Below are 18,400 nucleotides of genomic sequence, written 5' to 3' on the forward strand. Positions count from 1 at the left end.
TTAAAAACAAATGTTAAAAATTGTTTTTACATGTAGCTGGGGAAAAATAAAACACTAAATAAATAGAATAATAATTTTTTTAAAAAAGATGTGAAGACTTCTACAGGACTGATGCAAAATGAATGGAGGTAGAAACAAGAAAACAATATACATAATTACTATAATAATATAAATTGAAAGAACAGCAAAACCCCAAACTGAATGTTACATTACTACAATGAGCAAGTCTGACCCTGGAGAAGAGGTAAGAAAATGCATTCCTTTCCTTTATTGCAAAGGTAGTGGTAGTTGAGGGACAGTGCGGGTGGAATATGGATTGTCAGAAGCTATTGCTATGGGTTTTCTTGTACTGTTTTTTATTTTTATTTTTAAATTTGTTACAAAGTATGGCTCACTGGGTTGGGGAAACATGGAGGGCCACATCTGGAAAAGAATGTGATATAAAAATAAGAGGCAGTAATAAAATGAAAAGAAACAAAAAGCTTTGGGCTTTTAAACTTCTCAAGTAGAGACAAAAATAAAAGAAAAAAAAGAAACATGCATCCTAGAGTCTGCAGCTCTGATTAGTCATAACAAAAGAAGCTAAAACACCTTTGGTCCTATGGCTGCTGGGGTCTGAGTCCTTTGGGTGTTTTTACAGGCTGATCCTTGATTGCGAGGGACCAGATAGAAGGCAGGGTATATAGTACTTTGAACCTTTCTTACTCTCAAGGAACTGCTTGATTTTTTTTTTTTGGTGAGGCAATTCGGGTTAAGTGACTCATCCAGGTTCACACAGTTAGTGAGTGTTATATGTCTGAAGCCGGATTTGAACTCAGGACCTCCTGACTCCAGGGCCGGTGCTCTATCCATTGTGTCACCTAGCTGCCCCAGAATTGCTTGATCTTGAGCTAGTTATTTGATCCTTTGCTCTTGTCATTTAACTTGCTAGCTTCAGATTCTCTGAGCTTACTATTTGTCTGATCCAGGCAATTTGTCCCAGCGGTCTGAACTCCCCATGATTAATTATTCCCTCTTGCACAGAGCAAGAGAATTGAAATCTTCATTGGTTACATAGAGGAAGACATGAAGGAGCTGTTATTCTCTAAGTGTGGAAGAATTCCTGGAGTAGAAATTTTCCTCTACCCTCATGGATCATAATTTGTCTGTAATTTAATAGGTCTAAGGAACAGGGGTTAAGTGATTTGCCTAAGGTCATATAGCTAGTAAATGTTGGGTGTGAGATTTGAACTCATGTCTTCCCAACTCCAAGATTAGAACTCTATCAACTATAATTTTTTCCTTTGTTACCCACATGTGGGAATACTATGTATACTATAAAAGAAAACACTGAATATACATGAAGAGCAAGCTAGTGAAACTCATGAGAATGTATACCAAGGAAGATAGAGGTGCCCCGGATGTCTTCAAGAGGTTGAAATTATTCCCTGCGATGGCTAGGGCTACACTTTGATTAATTGGATTTCCACCTTCTTGTTCTTCATCTGGGCTATTTGGACGACTTTTCCCACCACGAACATCTGAAACTGCATTTTAAAATATCATCAGTCAAGTTAACTATTAATAAATTAAAGTCAATATTTCCCTAAGGCTGTTGCACAAAATTTACTTCCATAAAAAACAAATTCCGTGGGCTTGATTCTGATGCCTGTGCCATCAGCAGAGTCTGTGAAATAATTTTAGTTAGGACTTGTACCATTGCTTTAATCTATTGCCATTCACAAGAAGAGGCAATCAAACCAAAAAAGGAGCTAAAAACAATTAAAAAAGGATTAAGATAGAAGGTAATTTTTGAAAATGTGAAAAATCTTCATAAAAGTTTTTTAAAACTGCTTCCAAGTCTAACATACTTTGCTTAGTCATGCCTTATGAGATTTCTGGAAATAAAAAACAACAAAAACCACAAAAGTCCCCAAAATGGACTAGTGTTGTGTAAAGACGATTAAGACATTCAGGTACAGATTTATGAGGAGTTTCTTCAAAATTTTCAGAAGCTCTAAAATGACCTTCAGTTTATTACAGATGCTAGAATCTAGGCACATACAAGAAGAAGGTGACCATTTCAGAAGCTGGCCTTCATTTAAAAGATGATTGACATTATTTTTTCTACACATGCACACACATACATGGCAGGTCATTTATATAAGCAATTTTTAAATAGAGGTGTGGGAAAATAAATCTTCACAGGTGATTGATGCACAGAGAAGTCAGGCTTTCATAGAGTTGTCAAAACTTTATCCATTTCAGCCTTCAATTTTTCACAAAAATAAGACTAAGAAATATTTTTGGTTGCTAACATGAAAATGGGATATTATTATAAGGAATCATAAACCACCATTGGAAAACTTTTGGGAACATTCAGTTTTTAAAAAATCAATCAAGTTTATAAAGAAATATAGCCTGGATAAGATCTGCAATTACAGAAGACAGGGTAGCAGGATCAGAGGCAGCCATCCTCAAAGGTAAAGATCATAGGATGATAGATTTAGACTGAGAGGGATGTTAGAAGCCCTCTAGTCCAACTGTCATTTTATAGATGAGGAAATTAAAAGAACCTCTCAGTCTTCAGTATCATATTTTTTCCTCCTCAGGAATTTATTGGTTATTGTTGTTCAGTTGTTTTCAGTTCTGTCTGACTCTCTATGACCCCATTTGGGGTTTTCATGATAAAGATACTAGACTGGTTTGCCGTTTCTTTCTCCACCTCATTTTAGAGATGAGGAAACTGAGGCAAGCAGGGTTAAGTGACTTGCCCAGGGTCACAGATCTAGTAAGTGTCTGAGGCCGGATTTGAACTCAGAAAGATGAGTGCTCTTGACTCCAGATCTGGCCCCCCAATACACTGTGCCACCTAGTTGTCCCTTGAAACTCATACAAAGCATAAAATGAAAGGCAGACATTGCCAAGGAAATAATTGTATCGTTCTGAGCAATCATTCCTCAATACCAATAAACTAGGGCAGCTAGGTGGCAGAGTGGATAGAGTTCCCCTGCCTGGAGTCAGGAAGACTCATCCTCCTGAGTTCAAATCCAGCCTTAGACACTTATTAGCTGTGTGACCCTGGGCAAGTCACTTAACCTTGTTTGCCTCAGTTTCCTCATCTATAAAATGAGCTGAGGAAGGAAATAGCAAACCACTCCAGTATCTTTATCATGAAAACCCCAAATGGGGTCACAAAGATGACTGAACAACAAAAGGAGTTTCAAGCTAACGGTAAGCCAGCCATTTTTAAGTCCTAAAAAGAAGGAAGTTAAAGGAATTGAGTTAAACATAACTGCATGGAAGATAGGGTAGGGCAGCTTATATGGGACTCTGTAATGTTGGTTCCAAGGGTTTCTGTATTCTTTTCTCCTATCTGCATGCAAGCAGTTTAGGTAACTCTTGGCATGGGAATTCCTTCTTTCAGTGCAAAGAACAACTCACCTTTGACTTATTAGATAAGTCCTGAGTCGTCTAAGGTACAACAAATGTAGATGACAGCATAGGATTATAATTCTAGAGCTGGACAGGACCAGTGAGGTCATCTAGTCAGATGCTCTCATTTTATAGATGAGGAAACAGATGTGATTTAGCCAGGATCACACAAATAATTAGCATGCGAGGTAGATTGGAATTCAAGTCTTCCTGATTTCAAATCTAGAATACCACTCATAGACAAGTCATTATGATTTTTTATTTTAACAGCTATAGTATGACTACAAAGTTTAATTTATGTTTGGGGAACACTTAGGCTTCCTCACTTGACACAGTTGATTTAAAAGGCTCAGAGACTGCATCTTGAAAGATTCTTTCTCTTGTGACTCATCCGAGCAAACAATTAAACAATTATCCATAAAATTTGGTAGCAATGTGTTCTGAGGGAATGTACTACACTTTGGGGATGACTGAATCACAGTCAAAGAATCTGGAGAGTTTTCTGAATGGAACAATGTACACATTTACCTATAAGTCAGCCAGGGCCTCTAGAGATGGCCTGCATGTCGTCTGTAAGTTTTAAACACAACCCTCTTCCTAACTTGACTGTCAAAATCCAGGCATGATTAGAGAACAGATTCATCACTCACCCTGTACCTCATTGATCCTCAATAGTGTCAGACAGGTTTTTGTAACTTCCTTACCCTTATGGTCTGACGGATTCTCTCAGTCTTTAGGGTCATATTTTTCCCCCTCAGAAATTTATTGGTATTGAGGAGTAATTGTCTGGTTGATTGGTTGTTCGTTCTTCCCTCTCTGAGAGGACCAATGACATCACAGGGGTGATGTCTTAACTTTCGAGTGAATTGTATTCAAGAGAGGCAGACTTGCACAGTCAATCAGCCTCACTCTCTCCTCCAGTCATCAAAGGCCAGTGGTAAGATATACATGAGCCAAGACCATTGGTTCTGTTTAGTGGGAAGAGAGGCTACTGAAGTCCTTACAGTAATGAATTAACAAATCATAGCTCAGCTAAGGGCTCTGCAGTAATTGTTTATTCGTGATACAATTATTTCCCTGGGAATGTCTCCCTTTTGTTTTATGTTTTGTATGAGTTTCAAGCTAAAGCTCAGTCAGCCCATGTTTCAGGCCTAAAAAGAAGGAAGTTAAAATTCCAAAGCAATTCAGTTAAACATAACTGCACAGAGGGACAAGTGAAGGCAACCCCGATGGGAGTTTGTAATATTGGCTCCAGGGATTTCTGTAATTTTTTTCTCCTATCTGTATGCAAACAAACACTCTCTAGCACCCCAGGGGCCTCCTGCTAGCTAACAGGATGACATGATAATCTGTTCATTTTGTCTTTGGGTAGAAGGTAAGAAGGAAGATCACACTGTGGAGTAATTGGAACCATTCACCTTTCTTTTTTTCTTAATTTTTAATTTTATTTTTAACAGCAATATTGTTTTAAGAACAACTTGGAGCAAATAAGACATTTTGACTATTATAAATACCCAAACGAATTACAAAGGGAATATGAAGGAAGATGTTATCTGCATCCAGAAAAAAACTGATAAATAGATATACAGAATGATTATATATATATGTATATATGTATGTATATATATATGTATGTATATATACACACATACACACGTGTCTAATGGTAGTCATCTCTAGAGTAGGAGGAGGGAAGGGAAGAAAAAAAGAAAAAAGAAATTTACATGATTACTTTATTATATATGTAAAAGGAATAGGAAGTTGTACACAATAGATTTGCAGTTTCATGTGGAATCATCTTTTAAAAAAATTATACTATGAAATGATTTTTTTATTCCACAAATTAAAATAAAATAAATTAAAATTCATTCACCTTTCAAAATAGGAAAACTATAGCTGCTTTGTTCTAAAGCACCTCCTCTCTGCCCTGTCTTTGTCAGTGTCTTGCATTCAAATCCTGTCTCAGATATTTACTGGTTGTGTGGCCTTGGGCAAGTGACTTAATCTCTCCGGGCTCCAGTTTCCTTATCTATAAAATGGGAGTTGTACAAATACCAACCTCACAAGGTTGTTGTAAAGAGTCAGACGAGATAATATGTGCAAAGTGTTTTAGCAGCCTTAAAGAGCAACATAAATGTATGCTACTATCATATATTTTTTCCTGACCTGAGGGGTTTATGGATCTAGGGGAGACGTGGTCTTTTACTTCCAAATCTCCAAATGAAAAAACATAAAAATGTCCAAAGTATATCTAGCCACAGAGAATCACAGAATTTTAGGCTAGAAGGAAGAGCCTTACGCATTATCTAGTCCTGAGAGAAAAAAACTGTACACTGAAGGCAACTTGTGACCTGTGACCTTTGCTGTGACCTCTTTGCACTCATCCAAATAAACTCAAATGGGGGAAGCAACTTGGATTCCCATTGCCTATCAGACAAAATACAAAGTCTTCAGACTGCCATTGATGGCCTTCGCATTCTGGCCCCCATCTACCTTCCCAATCTCTTTCTCTTTAAAGCTTTAAAACGCTTTAAAGCATCTCCTGCACTAAGGTGGACGACTAACTGTTCCCCCATCTTGTCTGCCACCTCTGGTATAGGAATGTTTGTTTGTTTGTTTGTTTTTTAATCAATGTAAGTAAACTCAGTGCTTAGCCAGAACCTTGCACAGAGGAGTCAGGCTCTTAATAAATGTTTGTTGAATTGGACTGAATATCACACATAATTTTACCATCTCTAACTGTATGAGAGATAGTGTGCCATAGTAGATACAGAGTTGGCCTTGGGATTAGGAAAAGCTGGATTCTAATCTTGCCTTTGACATATGTGGGCATTGTGACCTTGGACAAATGACTTCCAGTGCTCTAGGCTCTTGGTATCAAACTCAAATAGAAACAGGACTGCTAATCTGTACTTAAGTATCTTTGGTGGCTGCAGGTCGACGTAGTTTTAAACTATGATATTATTTGTTTAATTGTATTTTTTTACTTATTTTGCTAAATAATTCCTAATTACATTTTAATTGAGTTCTGTAAGCTAGGGAGTGTTGGGCCACATTGGTCCTCTGGCTCCATGTTTAACATCTCTACTATAGGCAACATTCTAACTCTCTACATTGCACAGAGAGCTTTTTTCATTTGGGAGTTTCCTTTTCCATTGATAACACAGATCTAGTCCCTATCTCCTATCTAATAGTATAGGTATTCTTTGGAATGATTTTTGGCCTTTTAATGAAATGGTGCTCTTTACTTCCTGTCTATTCATTTGACAGATGAGGAAACTAGACCTAGACAGGTAAAGTGCTTTGTCCTAGGTCAACCTAGCTGGTTAGTCAGTGGTATACAGGTAGATAACATAGCCCAATGCATTTCCTGGGACTCAGCTCTGTTTTTTATTTCAAGTGGCCCTTGATGCTCTACTCACATGGAAGGAGAATTTGGTTCAAGGGGGCATAGATTAGTTTATAGATCTAGAGACAGATTAGAACTCAAACATCATTTAGTCCAGCTTCCTCCTGTTTACAGATGAGGAAACTGAGCCCCATAGAGGTTAAGTGACTTGGCCAAAATCTCATAGATATTTAGTAACAGGATAAGGATTTGAATCTGGGTCCTCTGTTTTCAAACCTAGCATCTTTGATGGTGGAATTTATGAATGTGTGCCCAAAATGGAATTTTTTTTCACAGAAAATACATTCATATTTTTGGGAAATCACAAAATTTTCCCACAGATAAAATGATTAGGTCAATAAAAAAAGTTGGCTTTTGCACTTACACACTCATGGAGCAAATATGAGAAGCTTTTACTTGTGGTCTGGAGAACAATAATTCACGTAAATGAAATCAGCATTTGAATTAATTACAGTGACCTCTGCCACACCACATGTTGTTGTAAAGCCACGTAGTCAGAGTCGGGGCCCACAAGGGCCAAACAAGGAAAGAGAAGATGTCTTTACCTGTAAAGTCATAGAGCTGTGGCAAAGTGTCCATGATGATGCCAACCAGAGGGAGATAAAGAGCAGCCACTTTGACCTTGACCTCTGGTTTGGAGCAGCGGGGATCCAGGTCATGAGAGCTCAGTAGAGCATGGATGGCACTGATGGCTTTCCTCTGCACCTTACTGATTCTATTGGCAAGAGAGATGCAAAGAGTCAGTGGAAGAGATGCCCAAAATTTAAAAGCGTGCAAGAAAGCAAACAAATGCATGGTAACAATAAAGGTCGGTTCCTTCTCTATAATGTAGAGAGTTAGAATGTTGCCTAGAGTAGAGATGTCAAACATGGAGCAAGAGGGCCAACGTGCCACTCTCTAGCTTCCAGAACCCAATTAAAATTAATTGGGAAATACTGAACAAAATAAGCAGGCTTAAAAACAGCAGCAACAACAACAAATGCTACATCACACCAGAGATATCAAACAGAATAGCAGAGTGGATAGAGTCCTGGATTAGAGACAGGAAGAATTGAGTTCAAACTCTATCTCAGATACTTGCTAGGTGTATGTCCCTGGACAAATCATTTAACATCTCTGAAAAAATCACGATATACTAAACTTGGAGTCTGGACAAAATGGGTTCAAATCTTGCCTCAAACGCTTATTAGGTGTATGACCTTGGACAAAATAATTTACAATCTCTGGGCAAATCCCAGTATTCTGGCCTTGGAGTTGGAACAACCTGAATTTGAATCCTATCTCAGACATTTACTAGATGTGTAACATTGGGCAAATCGAGTCAGATTTCTTTATTTGTAAAGTGGAGGTAATAATAGCTTCAGCCTCACAGGGTTGTTATATGGATTAAATCAGAAAATGTACATAAGACTTTCTGCCAACTTTTAAGAGACTTTATTGGGGGCTATTGTTATTGTTTCAGTTGTGTCTGACTCTTCGTGACCCCATTTGGGGTTTTCTTGGTAAAGATACTGGAGTGGTTTGCTATTTCCTTCTCCAGCTCATTTTGTAAATGAGCAAACTGAGGCAAACAAGATTAACTTGACTTGTCCAGGGTCAGAAAGATAGTGTCTGAGGCCAGATTTGAACTTATCAAGATGAGTCTTCCTGACTCCAGGCCCAGCACTCTAGCCACTGTGCCACTTAGCCAGCTATTTCCTAGCTATTTTATTATAGATCAAATTTTCAAAAGGCATAGTTGGCACATAGTAGATGCTTATTAAATTTATTGGCGGATTATTCTGTAGCACCAAGATAATAACTGAAACCTAAATATCAAAAGCTCTATGCACTGTGGTCCCCTTTCTAGTGGCAGGGGGGATCTGTTTTGATTGTAGAGTAAGATTTCAGAAAGAAAAAAGATGTTATGATGGAAAATGCTATCCACATCCAGAGAAAGAACTATGGAGTTTGAATGAAGATCAAAGCATACTATTTACTTTTTTTCCTTCTGTTTTCTTTTGTTTCTTCTTTCTTGTGGTTCCTCCTATTGGTTCTAATTCTTCTTTACAACATGACTAGTGTGAAAATATGTTTAATAGGAATGTATATGTACAGCCTATATCAGATTGTATGCTGTCTTGGGGAGAGAGGTGGGGAGGGAGGGGGAGACAATTTAAAACTCAAATGCTTATGAAAGTGATTGTTGAAAACGAAAACTAAATTAATTATTTTAAAAAAGAAAGAAAAAATATGTTAGACTATATGTCCCAAAGAGTCCTGAAAATTTCTCCATTATTTATTTATTTATTTTTAGTTTTCAACATTCACTTCCGTAAGATTTTGAGTTCCAAATTTTCTCCCCATCCCTCCTCTCCCCCATCCAAAATGATATGTAATCTGAAATAGGCTCTACATGTACATTCATATTAAACCTATTTTCACATTAGTCATGTTGTAAAGAAGAATTAAAACCAATGGGAGAAAACATGAGAAAGAAGAAACAAACAAAACAAAAAGGAAAAAAGAGAGAGAGCAAGCAAATAATATGCTTCAATTTGCATTCAGACTCCATAGTTCTTTTTCTGGATGTGGACAGCATTTTCCATCAAAGTCCTTTGGAGTTGTCTTCGATCCTTGCATTGCTAAGAAGAAGTGAGTCTATCAAAGTTAGTCATTGCACTCCATGTACTTTTATACTACAGCTGTACCCCAAATTCACTGTGCAATTAAGTGGGCATGGAAATCAAGGCCCCATGCAGAAAGGGAAGTATTGGGGGAGGCATGGGAAATTTAAGCCAGCATTTCAAGGGTGGAGTTGATTTCTAAGAACCCTTTCAGTATGATGAGTAGGTCTTGGTAAGATTATTAATAGTATTATGGAGAGGGGGGAGTGGTTAGAGATAAAAGAAAAAAAAAGAAAAAAGCAGAAGAAAAAGATGAAGGAAAGGTGAAATATATACTGAAGCAATCTGAAAAAAAAATTGCTAATATTTTATCTTATGACATAGTAACAGTATCTCTAATGACTTCCAAGGAGGCTATATAGCAAATCCAGCAGTCAAGGATTATTGCTATGCCAAGGAGGGACACTTTTAATTAGTTCCTCTCTAGGGGTAAGCAAAGGTAGTGTATTTGAAGGATGTAACCACCATATTATACATTATGACAAAGTGACCTCTCATGTTACCCTGCCATGTTTCGGGTCATAAAATCGGTAACAACTTTATAAGGGCAAGTAACCTTCCAAAACAGAAACAGATGTCTAGCCTCCTCTCTCCACAGGTACCACCTGACCAGAGGGAAAATGGAAACCACTGTTAACACAAACATTAAAGATAATTAAATTTACAGAAGTGCTGCCATAAAAGACATTTAGGGATAAAGGGGATTTAGGTGCAGGATGGGCTTCCTTGAAAGGACAAGAATTTGCAAATGAAATTTCTCTTTGCCTCAAATGTTTCTAAGGCATCTTGTCACCAGAGAAATTAGGGAAATCTGGGCAGTCAAGGCAAGTTTAGTTATATACAAAGCAAGAATTCTTCTGCTGGGGTCTGTAAATTTGTTGTTTTTAAAAAAGTTTTTTGATAACTATTTCAATATTGGTTTTCTCTATAATCCTATACATTTTATTTTAAGCATTAAAAAAACCCCTCTATCATTCTGAGATTGGATCTGTAGGTTTTGCCAGCCTGGTGTTTCTTAACAAAAAAAGGTCATGAATCCCTGCCATCAGGTAATGATTTCTGCTGAGATAACAAGAAAGTATTTGGTTAAGGCTGAGGAAGGAATCTGAAGTTACATGGCTTAGGGCTCTAGACAGCTGAGATGATAAGGTGTTGATCTGCACAGGGATGGGAGTTTCCTCCCTGCATCAATGAAATCAGAGGTTTAGTTTTTAATAAAATTAAATATTTGGACAGAAAGTTCAATCTGATGAATGAGACACTAGACAATCCCAGTCCTACCCCTAATATACACACACATTTAATCCAAGTGCCTCTTTTTTCTTTCTTTGGAAAAACACAAACAAAAACAAAAACAGACGGTACCCTTCTCCCTCAGCGTCGAGTGCAGCGGACAATTCAGTGAAGAGAAGTCCTGTCAGGAAGTGCTGCTGGCGGTAGTCAGGAGACAGGTCAAACATACTGGCAATCTTTTGGTCCTGAAAACTGGAACAAGAGCTGGAGTTCTATAGAAATGCAGGAGACATTTTGGTGAGTGGCATGAGAAAAGACAAACAGCTGGAAGGAAGAATAAAGTAAAATAAAGGGGCTGCTGGTAGCTTCTTGAAAAGAAAGAGTGAAAAATAAAAGCAAACCTGAAACCAGACATTCAAAGGAGATGGAATCTGGGGCGTTACTAGTTTGAAAAGAAGTTGTGACTGTTTCTGTCTTTGGAATGGCATAAACTTTTACAAAGAATAATGATCTAGGGGCAGCTAGGTGGCACAGTGGATAGAGAACCGGCCCCAGAGTCAGGAGGACCTGAGTTCAAATTCGACCTCAAACCAAACACTTGACACCTACTAGCTGTGTGACCTTGGGCAAGTCACTTGACCCCAACTGCCTAAGCAAACAAACAAACAAAAAGAATAATGATCTTAAGTAATCCTAATATTCATAACAGAAGGCCACTGTATTCTCTGCCAAGGGTTCTTAACCTGGTCATCCAGGAACATTTTTTTAAAGATATATTGTATTTCAATATAATTGGCTTCCCTTGTGATCCTATGTATTAAAAAAAATGCATTTTAAGGGAAAGTTGGTGGCACCATAGATAGGGGACTGGCCCTGGATTTAGGAGAACCTGAATTCAAATCCAGTCTCAGACCAGACACTTGACACTTACTAGCTGCGTAACTCCAGGCAAGTCACTCAACCCCAATTGCCTTGCCCAAAAACAAAAAATGCATTTTAGAACGTGATTTTGAGGCTTCACAAGACTACCCTAAAGGGTCCGTGACACACAGAAATTTAAGGACTCCTGTAGTCCAAAATTCAAGCTCTGAATATGACTGAGTGCAGTCTGAATTTCATTAGACTGGAGCAAGACATGCTCAGATGAGAGAATTCCCAATTTTGCTCAAGCATGGGAAATTTTCGCATATTTTTCCAAGCATATATCTCATTTAATATCTTGATAAAAGCCAGTTGCTGGAGGAGGGATGAGGATGACGCAAAGCTTGCAACCTTTGGGCTTGGTTTCATTCTGACTGGCTTAGTCACTGGCACTGCCCCCCCCCCCCAATTCAGCCACTGGTCAGGCACAAGATCTTATCTGGGCATAAGAAATATATTGTGTATTTCTGATTAAAAATAAGATTCATTTCACTCGATGTAGGTCTAGATTATAGGACTTGGCTTAAATGGTTGTAAATTTTTATCTTTTAAAACTAAGATGCAATTCCATCTTTGTGTTAACAGCCAGATCCTTTGGGCAGCACCTGACCTTGATGTAGGTAAATCTTTGCTTCTGTCCTAGGCTATATCCTTTGTCCCTTTCCAAAGAATTTTATTCAACCAGCTAACCAACCAGTCCTCCAAATTTGGCCACTTCAATCAAAGCCCTTACTGCAAGTACTTCCTTTCATCCAGTACTTTCTCTGGTAGTGTGTGAATAACTCTGACAGAGCTATAATAATGTGTCAATGGCATTGGACTGCATCATTTCAAAAGAACTTTTGGTGCTCCTCTAAACTTCCTTGAATGAGGTCCAAGATAGGCCTATGTAGTTAGAGGCAGAGAGGATGGAGAATTGGACTCTGGGTTCAAGTCTAGCCCCATGCACTCAATAGCTGTGTTACCCTGGACAAATCACTTAACCTTCTCAGTGTCAATTTCTCTGTACAACAGGGCTCCTAATAATATCTACCCATAGTATTGTCTTGAGGACCCAAAGGGGGAATGTTTGTAAAATGATTTGCAAATCTTAGAGCGCTCTAAAAATTTGTGCCGTTATAGCAAACAGTGTGACAGAGAGGTTTCAGTCTAGTTAGAAGACTTAAGGGCTCGGACTCAAATATCATTGTCCTTCCTATTGATTTGACATTACACTTTTTTGTCCCTTTCTTTAACATGATCATCAACAACTATAAACATTTCACTATGGAAAGAACAACAACAAAAAAGGATTGTAAATGAAATCATGAACTTGTCACTTCATTTGTTTTTAATTGTATATTTCAACTTAACAAGGTAGGAACAAAGCTGTCCTATTTGTATCCTCTCCTGAATGTCATCCTTCTTTCTTCAGTATATTTTAAAATGTTTAAGTGATGCTCCTTTCTTCTTTTTTTCTCTTTTTTTCCCATTCTATAATACGACCCCCTAACTTATCTCTCCCAGCACTCCCTGCACAAAGTAAACTTTCAAGGAACTTGGGCAAGCTGAGCTGTTAGGGAAAAAATAAAGGAAGTCAGGGGGTAAAATTGGAAGTTAGGCGAGACAGGGCAAGTGATGAACCTTGGACTTAAATTAGTTATCTGTAACTTCATTGAAAAAGAGTTTCCTAAAGCATGTGATGGCTGCCAGGGATCTGTGAGCCATGGACGGCATGAATACATCACATGAACATTTCTGAGCTCACAATACAATAAGTTAAATATATGAAGAATGAGAAATAAAGACTGGAAATAATTCTTTTCTATGAGTTGGTTACCTGGGAAGAGATGGAGGGGTTGGGAGATGCTGGAGCAGCATCAGGAGCCATGAAGAAGAGATTCAGATTGAGGTAATGTTCATGGCTGCAGAGGATTCTCAGAAACTCCAGCCTCATGGAAATCAGAGTTGAGAGGTTATTGAGCTTGGCCGACAACTGGGAAGAAAAGCGAGGAAAGAACAGAATTGTTCGTTACTAGGGGAATGGAGTTTAGTTTGAACATCATGAAAAATATTCTTTCTCCCCAAATCAAAGCAACCAGTTTCATAAACATTAATGGGACTGTGCAGCAGATGGCAAATTATATAGGACAGGGAAGCCCAATTTGTTTCTACCCAATAAATGTTCCTTTCATGATTTCAGCTTGACAGAACTCCAAAAATGAGGCTCTCACCCTCCCCCAGCCTTCTCCACCCTGCCCCATGTAAACTGCAAAGGCATGGCAAACCTGTCTGGAAAACAATCATGAGGTATTTTTTCACTGTAACATAATACAAGCATTTTTTTTTACAAGAACTCCCCTGTGTCTGAGAAACTAAATGAAAGAAGTCGACCCCACACTGGGCCACACAAAAGTACTGGGTAATATGACTTGATCACTTTAATGCTGAAATGATTCTTTTGTAGTTTCTAATGAAAGGTCCCACTGGTAAATTCAGAAACAGTCTCACCGGATGGCAAAATCAAAGGGTTTAGAAAAATATACTATCTATGAAAAATACCAAATAGTTTGCACAAAAGTGGGAGAGTAGGAGGAGGGGGAAGTTTCATTTAAAAAAAGAAGAATAAAAGAAAAAAGTTGGAAGGACTTTTGGGGGAAACCCCCCCTTCAGACCTCTTGAAAACCAAATACTCTATAAAAAGAAACAGAAAACTCACATACGTCCAAAGTAAACCACCTGCTCTAATTTCCCACTGTTCCTTATACATCGGAAGTTAGTGGCCACCAGCCCCATGTGCTGTGATAGGGTTACTATATTAATATAGAAATTACTGAGCCCTGCTCTACGTTCATACAGTAACCTACTCCCAAAGTGCTGATGGTTTTCAAGGAATTTGAGGGGTGGGTTTCTCCCAAAAGTCCTCCCAATTTTTTCCTTCATTCCTTTTTAAATTTTTTCTTCATTCATTTTTTAAGTGAAACTTCCTCCTCCTTCTGCCCTCCCACTTTTGCACAAATATTGCCTGACCAGAGCTGGAAGGGACCTTAGAAGTCCATGAGTCCAACCTCTTCATTTTACAGAAGGGGAAACTGAGAGTCAGACAGGCTAAACTGTGTGTCAATAGTAAAGTCAGGGAATGTTTTTGAGCACTAGTGGCAGGTCTTTATGACAGAAACACAGAATAATAATCCTAGGAGGGACCTCAGGCAGCATTGTGCCATACAAAGATTACTGGATTTGGAAGTCAGAGGATTTGAGTTCAAATTCTAACTCTAATACTTCCTACCTGAATGAACTTAGGTAAGTCTTTTCATTTCCCTAGGCCTTAATTTCATCCTTTGTAAAATGAGGGAGTTGGTCATGGGAGAGGTTTGGTCTGGATGACTGACAAGGTCTCTCAGTGCTCCTACCTCAGGGATTATCCAGTCCAACCCTCTCATATCAAAGATGAGAAAATTAAGGTTGAGAGAGGTTAAATGATTTGTAGAAGGTAATTTTATGTGGGAGTAAGTGTTATGTGAGAGTAAATATTTAATGTGAGAGTAAGGATAACAATATAGCCGTCTAGAATCTCAGTTGCTTCTCTCCCTGAAGAAGAGAAAGAAGAGAGAAGAAAATCAAAGAAAACTAAGGTAGAAAAAGAAGAAAATTAGGGAAAAAAGAGATGAAAGGAAAGGAAAAGAAGAAAAAGTTATATAGCCTTAGGTTCCCCTCTCTGGCTTCAGTGTCATCAATGATCTACCTTTGGTCTAGGATCATAAGATTTAGAGCTTGATGGAAGCTGGAAGATCAGCCTCCATGAGCCTACTTTCTTCACTATTTTGCAAGGGGGAAAAGTGTGGTGCAGTGAAAAGATTGGTAGATTGGAAGTCAGAAGACCTAGGTTTCTATCTCAACTCTTCCTTTTCATTAGCTATGTGAAAGGACTAAGGATATTTAGCCTGAAGACAGCTTTCAAGTACTTGGAAGACTGTCATATGGAAGAGAAATTAGATTTGTTCTGCTGGTCCTCAGGGGGAAGAACTAGGAAGGAATAAGTAGCCTTGGGACATAGTAGGCTCTCCCATATTGGAAGTCTACCAATAAGGGCTAGTCGACTGTCAGGCACACTGCATTGGGGATTGTATTTTGGAGTATGGATTGCTCTAGATGGCTGTAGAGATCCTTTCCAATTCTGAAATTCCACGATGTGATCCTGTGACCTTGGGCCAATTGCTCAATGTCTCTGAGTCTCTCAGCTTTTCTAAGGAGAGTAGAAGTTATCCTAGGACTATCCTGATCAGTTGAGACAATGTTGTATGAAGCAATTTGCAAATCTTAAATTGCTATATAGATGTCAATTATTGTTATGTCAAAATGGTGGCACAACCTCCCTGCCTCCACTCCCCCAATATATCCAACTTTGGGCCTAAAATAGCATTCCAATATTTTCTAATCAGACCAAAGTATCTTTCTCAATAAGGATATAACTTAAATTTGAAATGAAAGTTATAACCTGCGATTCCAAATGTCAAAAAAGGGAAGTATCAGAGAAAACACAGAGGGTAATTTCTCTCCCACACCTGCCTACACACTCCGGAATCCCTTTGGTGGAATTCTGGAGGCTGTAGGAGACAGGAAATTCTTTGCACATGTATGTGACTAACAAGAATTCCTCTATAAGGTTTGTGACAGCCTTTGTGAATACAATTTTGTGTCTTTTTTTAAAAAAAGTCTTATAACATGTACTGCTCATGACTGAATGGGAAAGAAAGATTTTGAACCTGAATTATTTAATTCCTTGCACTTTGAATTCTGCAAACCTGTTGAAAGGCTATTTTTGTGAAATTTTTGCTGCATGGTCAGTTGAAAAGAGAAGGTTACTTCCTAATTAAAATGACTGAATTTTAACTTGATGACTCTTTGGTGATCACTGTTTGGCCATATGTACTAAGGGTTTCTGAGCTCCTTGAGTCAAAGAAGCATCCACATAGCATGAGAAACAATAGTAATGACTGAAGCGTTCAAACCCAGACCTTGCTTCACTTAATGTCTGTTCTGTTATGTCACTGAAAATCAATCAATTCCCAAGCATCTGCAGGTTGGTGCCTCATTTGGGGCTGCCTGGCACCCAGCCAGAAGTCTTTCCTTTCCCCCAGTTATTATGTTGGTATGTGCACTGCAACTATTTCCTGGGCCCTAGTAGTGTATTGTGCATGGTCCTCATCCAAAGTCATGCTTACCTGATTACAATAGTGTTTGATTAGATTAAACACAAAGCCCCGATCCATTAGGGAAAGAAGGTCATAGAGGAAAAAAGCCAGGCTGATGTTGATTTTTTCTGCTTGATCATTTTCCTTTAAAAGAAGGAAATGACAATCATTTTGATGTAAGAAGCACCGAAATGGATAGGTCACTTGCTGGGGAATAAGGAAAGTTTGGCTCTGGTCTCAGTTCTGCTGTGTGTTCTCTGGGTGCTTTTTAGCAAATTGTTTAATCTTTCTGGTCCTCAATTTTTTCAGTGACTAGAGCAGCTATACTTGAGATGCTATGAAAATTGGGGTGAAATTATTGTCAAAACTGTAGGTCTTCTCAGAAGAAAGGGTGAGCAAAATGTGACAAGAATTATTTTCAAAAGAAGGTATTCATGGTTTATAGCTTAAGATGGGTATTGACTTCATGACAAAATAAGCCAGAAAGCACCCCAGAAATCCAGAAACTTGATGATACATAACTAAATTGAGACACACAAATTTTAGTACTAGTCTCAAAGCATTTTGATTCTTAATTTATGGGAATGATCATTGGAAAGTCTATGTGGCAAAAATTGAAATGGGATCTTAGAATGACAGTCAACAGGCTTGTTGTTCAGTCATGCTCCATTCTTTGTGATCCCATTTGGGATTTTCTTGGTGAAGAGACTGGAGTGGTTTGCCATTTCCTTCTCCAGCTCATTTTACCGATGAGGAAAGTGAGGCAAACAGGGTTAAGTGACTTGCCCAGGGTCACACAGCTAGTGTCTTAGGCCAGATTTGAACTCATATTTTCCCGACATGCTATCCACTGCACCACCTAGCTGCCCTGTGCAGGCACTGTTAGTGCTAGGGATATAAAGAAAGGCAAAAAATAAGTGCCCACTCTCAATATTATTTTAGATGATGATGAAGATGATGACAATGTTTTTATGTCCTGTAATACCTTTGATGTAAGCAAGTCTAGATAAGGAAACTTCCTCTATGAAAGTAGATTAGTAACTATTCTACAGCTCATAGTTTTAGGGAATTATCTGGGGGTATTAAGAAGTTAAGAGACTTTCCAAAGGTCACACAGCCAGTATATGTCAGAGGCAAGGCTTAATCCTTAGACTTACTGACTCTCTATCTACTATGCCATGCAACTTCTCAAAAATTTTATAAAACTATATATGCACATGTATACATATATATACATACATATATATATACATATATACATATATATGTATATACATATATATATACATATATATATATATATATATATATATATATATATATATATATATATATATATATATATATATGTAATAGAGAAGTTTAATTGTTGACTTTGGCTTTTACATCACAGTTATTTCTCATTAACCTCCCACTTCCCACCCCTGTGCTGTGAATCCTTCCTTGTAACAACAACAACATGGCGGGGCCAGCTAACTTAGCTGTGTATGCTATATGCTTCCTTCTGTATTTGTAGTTCCTATCTTTCTACTCAGTGAAGGGAGTTGCGTTTCCTTCTAATTTCTCTAGGATCTACATTATTC

The 18,400-nt window shown here is 38.1% G+C and overlaps 1 protein-coding gene across 3 annotated transcripts in view; it reads right to left on the reverse strand.

The window, feature by feature from the left end:
• DOCK8 (dedicator of cytokinesis 8) overlaps nt 1-18,400 on the reverse strand; it is a 312,720-nt gene that overhangs the window by 59,592 nt on the left and 234,728 nt on the right. For all 3 annotated transcript variants that reach the window (XM_021001788.2, XM_021001787.2, XM_021001790.2), the window contains 5 exons: nt 16,848-16,961; nt 13,463-13,618; nt 10,855-10,994; nt 7,369-7,538; nt 1,378-1,526 (listed from right to left, as the gene is read on the reverse strand). In XM_021001788.2, the coding sequence (XP_020857447.1) occupies nt 1,378-1,526; nt 7,369-7,538; nt 10,855-10,994; nt 13,463-13,618; nt 16,848-16,961 (729 nt within the window). The remainder of the gene's footprint in view (nt 1-1,377; nt 1,527-7,368; nt 7,539-10,854; nt 10,995-13,462; nt 13,619-16,847; nt 16,962-18,400) is intronic.

This window comes from Phascolarctos cinereus, unplaced genomic scaffold (assembly GCF_003287225.1).
Source record: "Phascolarctos cinereus isolate Bilbo 61053 unplaced genomic scaffold, phaCin_HiC Scaffold_4;HRSCAF=312, whole genome shotgun sequence".
NCBI classification, from domain to species: Eukaryota; Metazoa; Chordata; class Mammalia; order Diprotodontia; family Phascolarctidae; genus Phascolarctos; species Phascolarctos cinereus.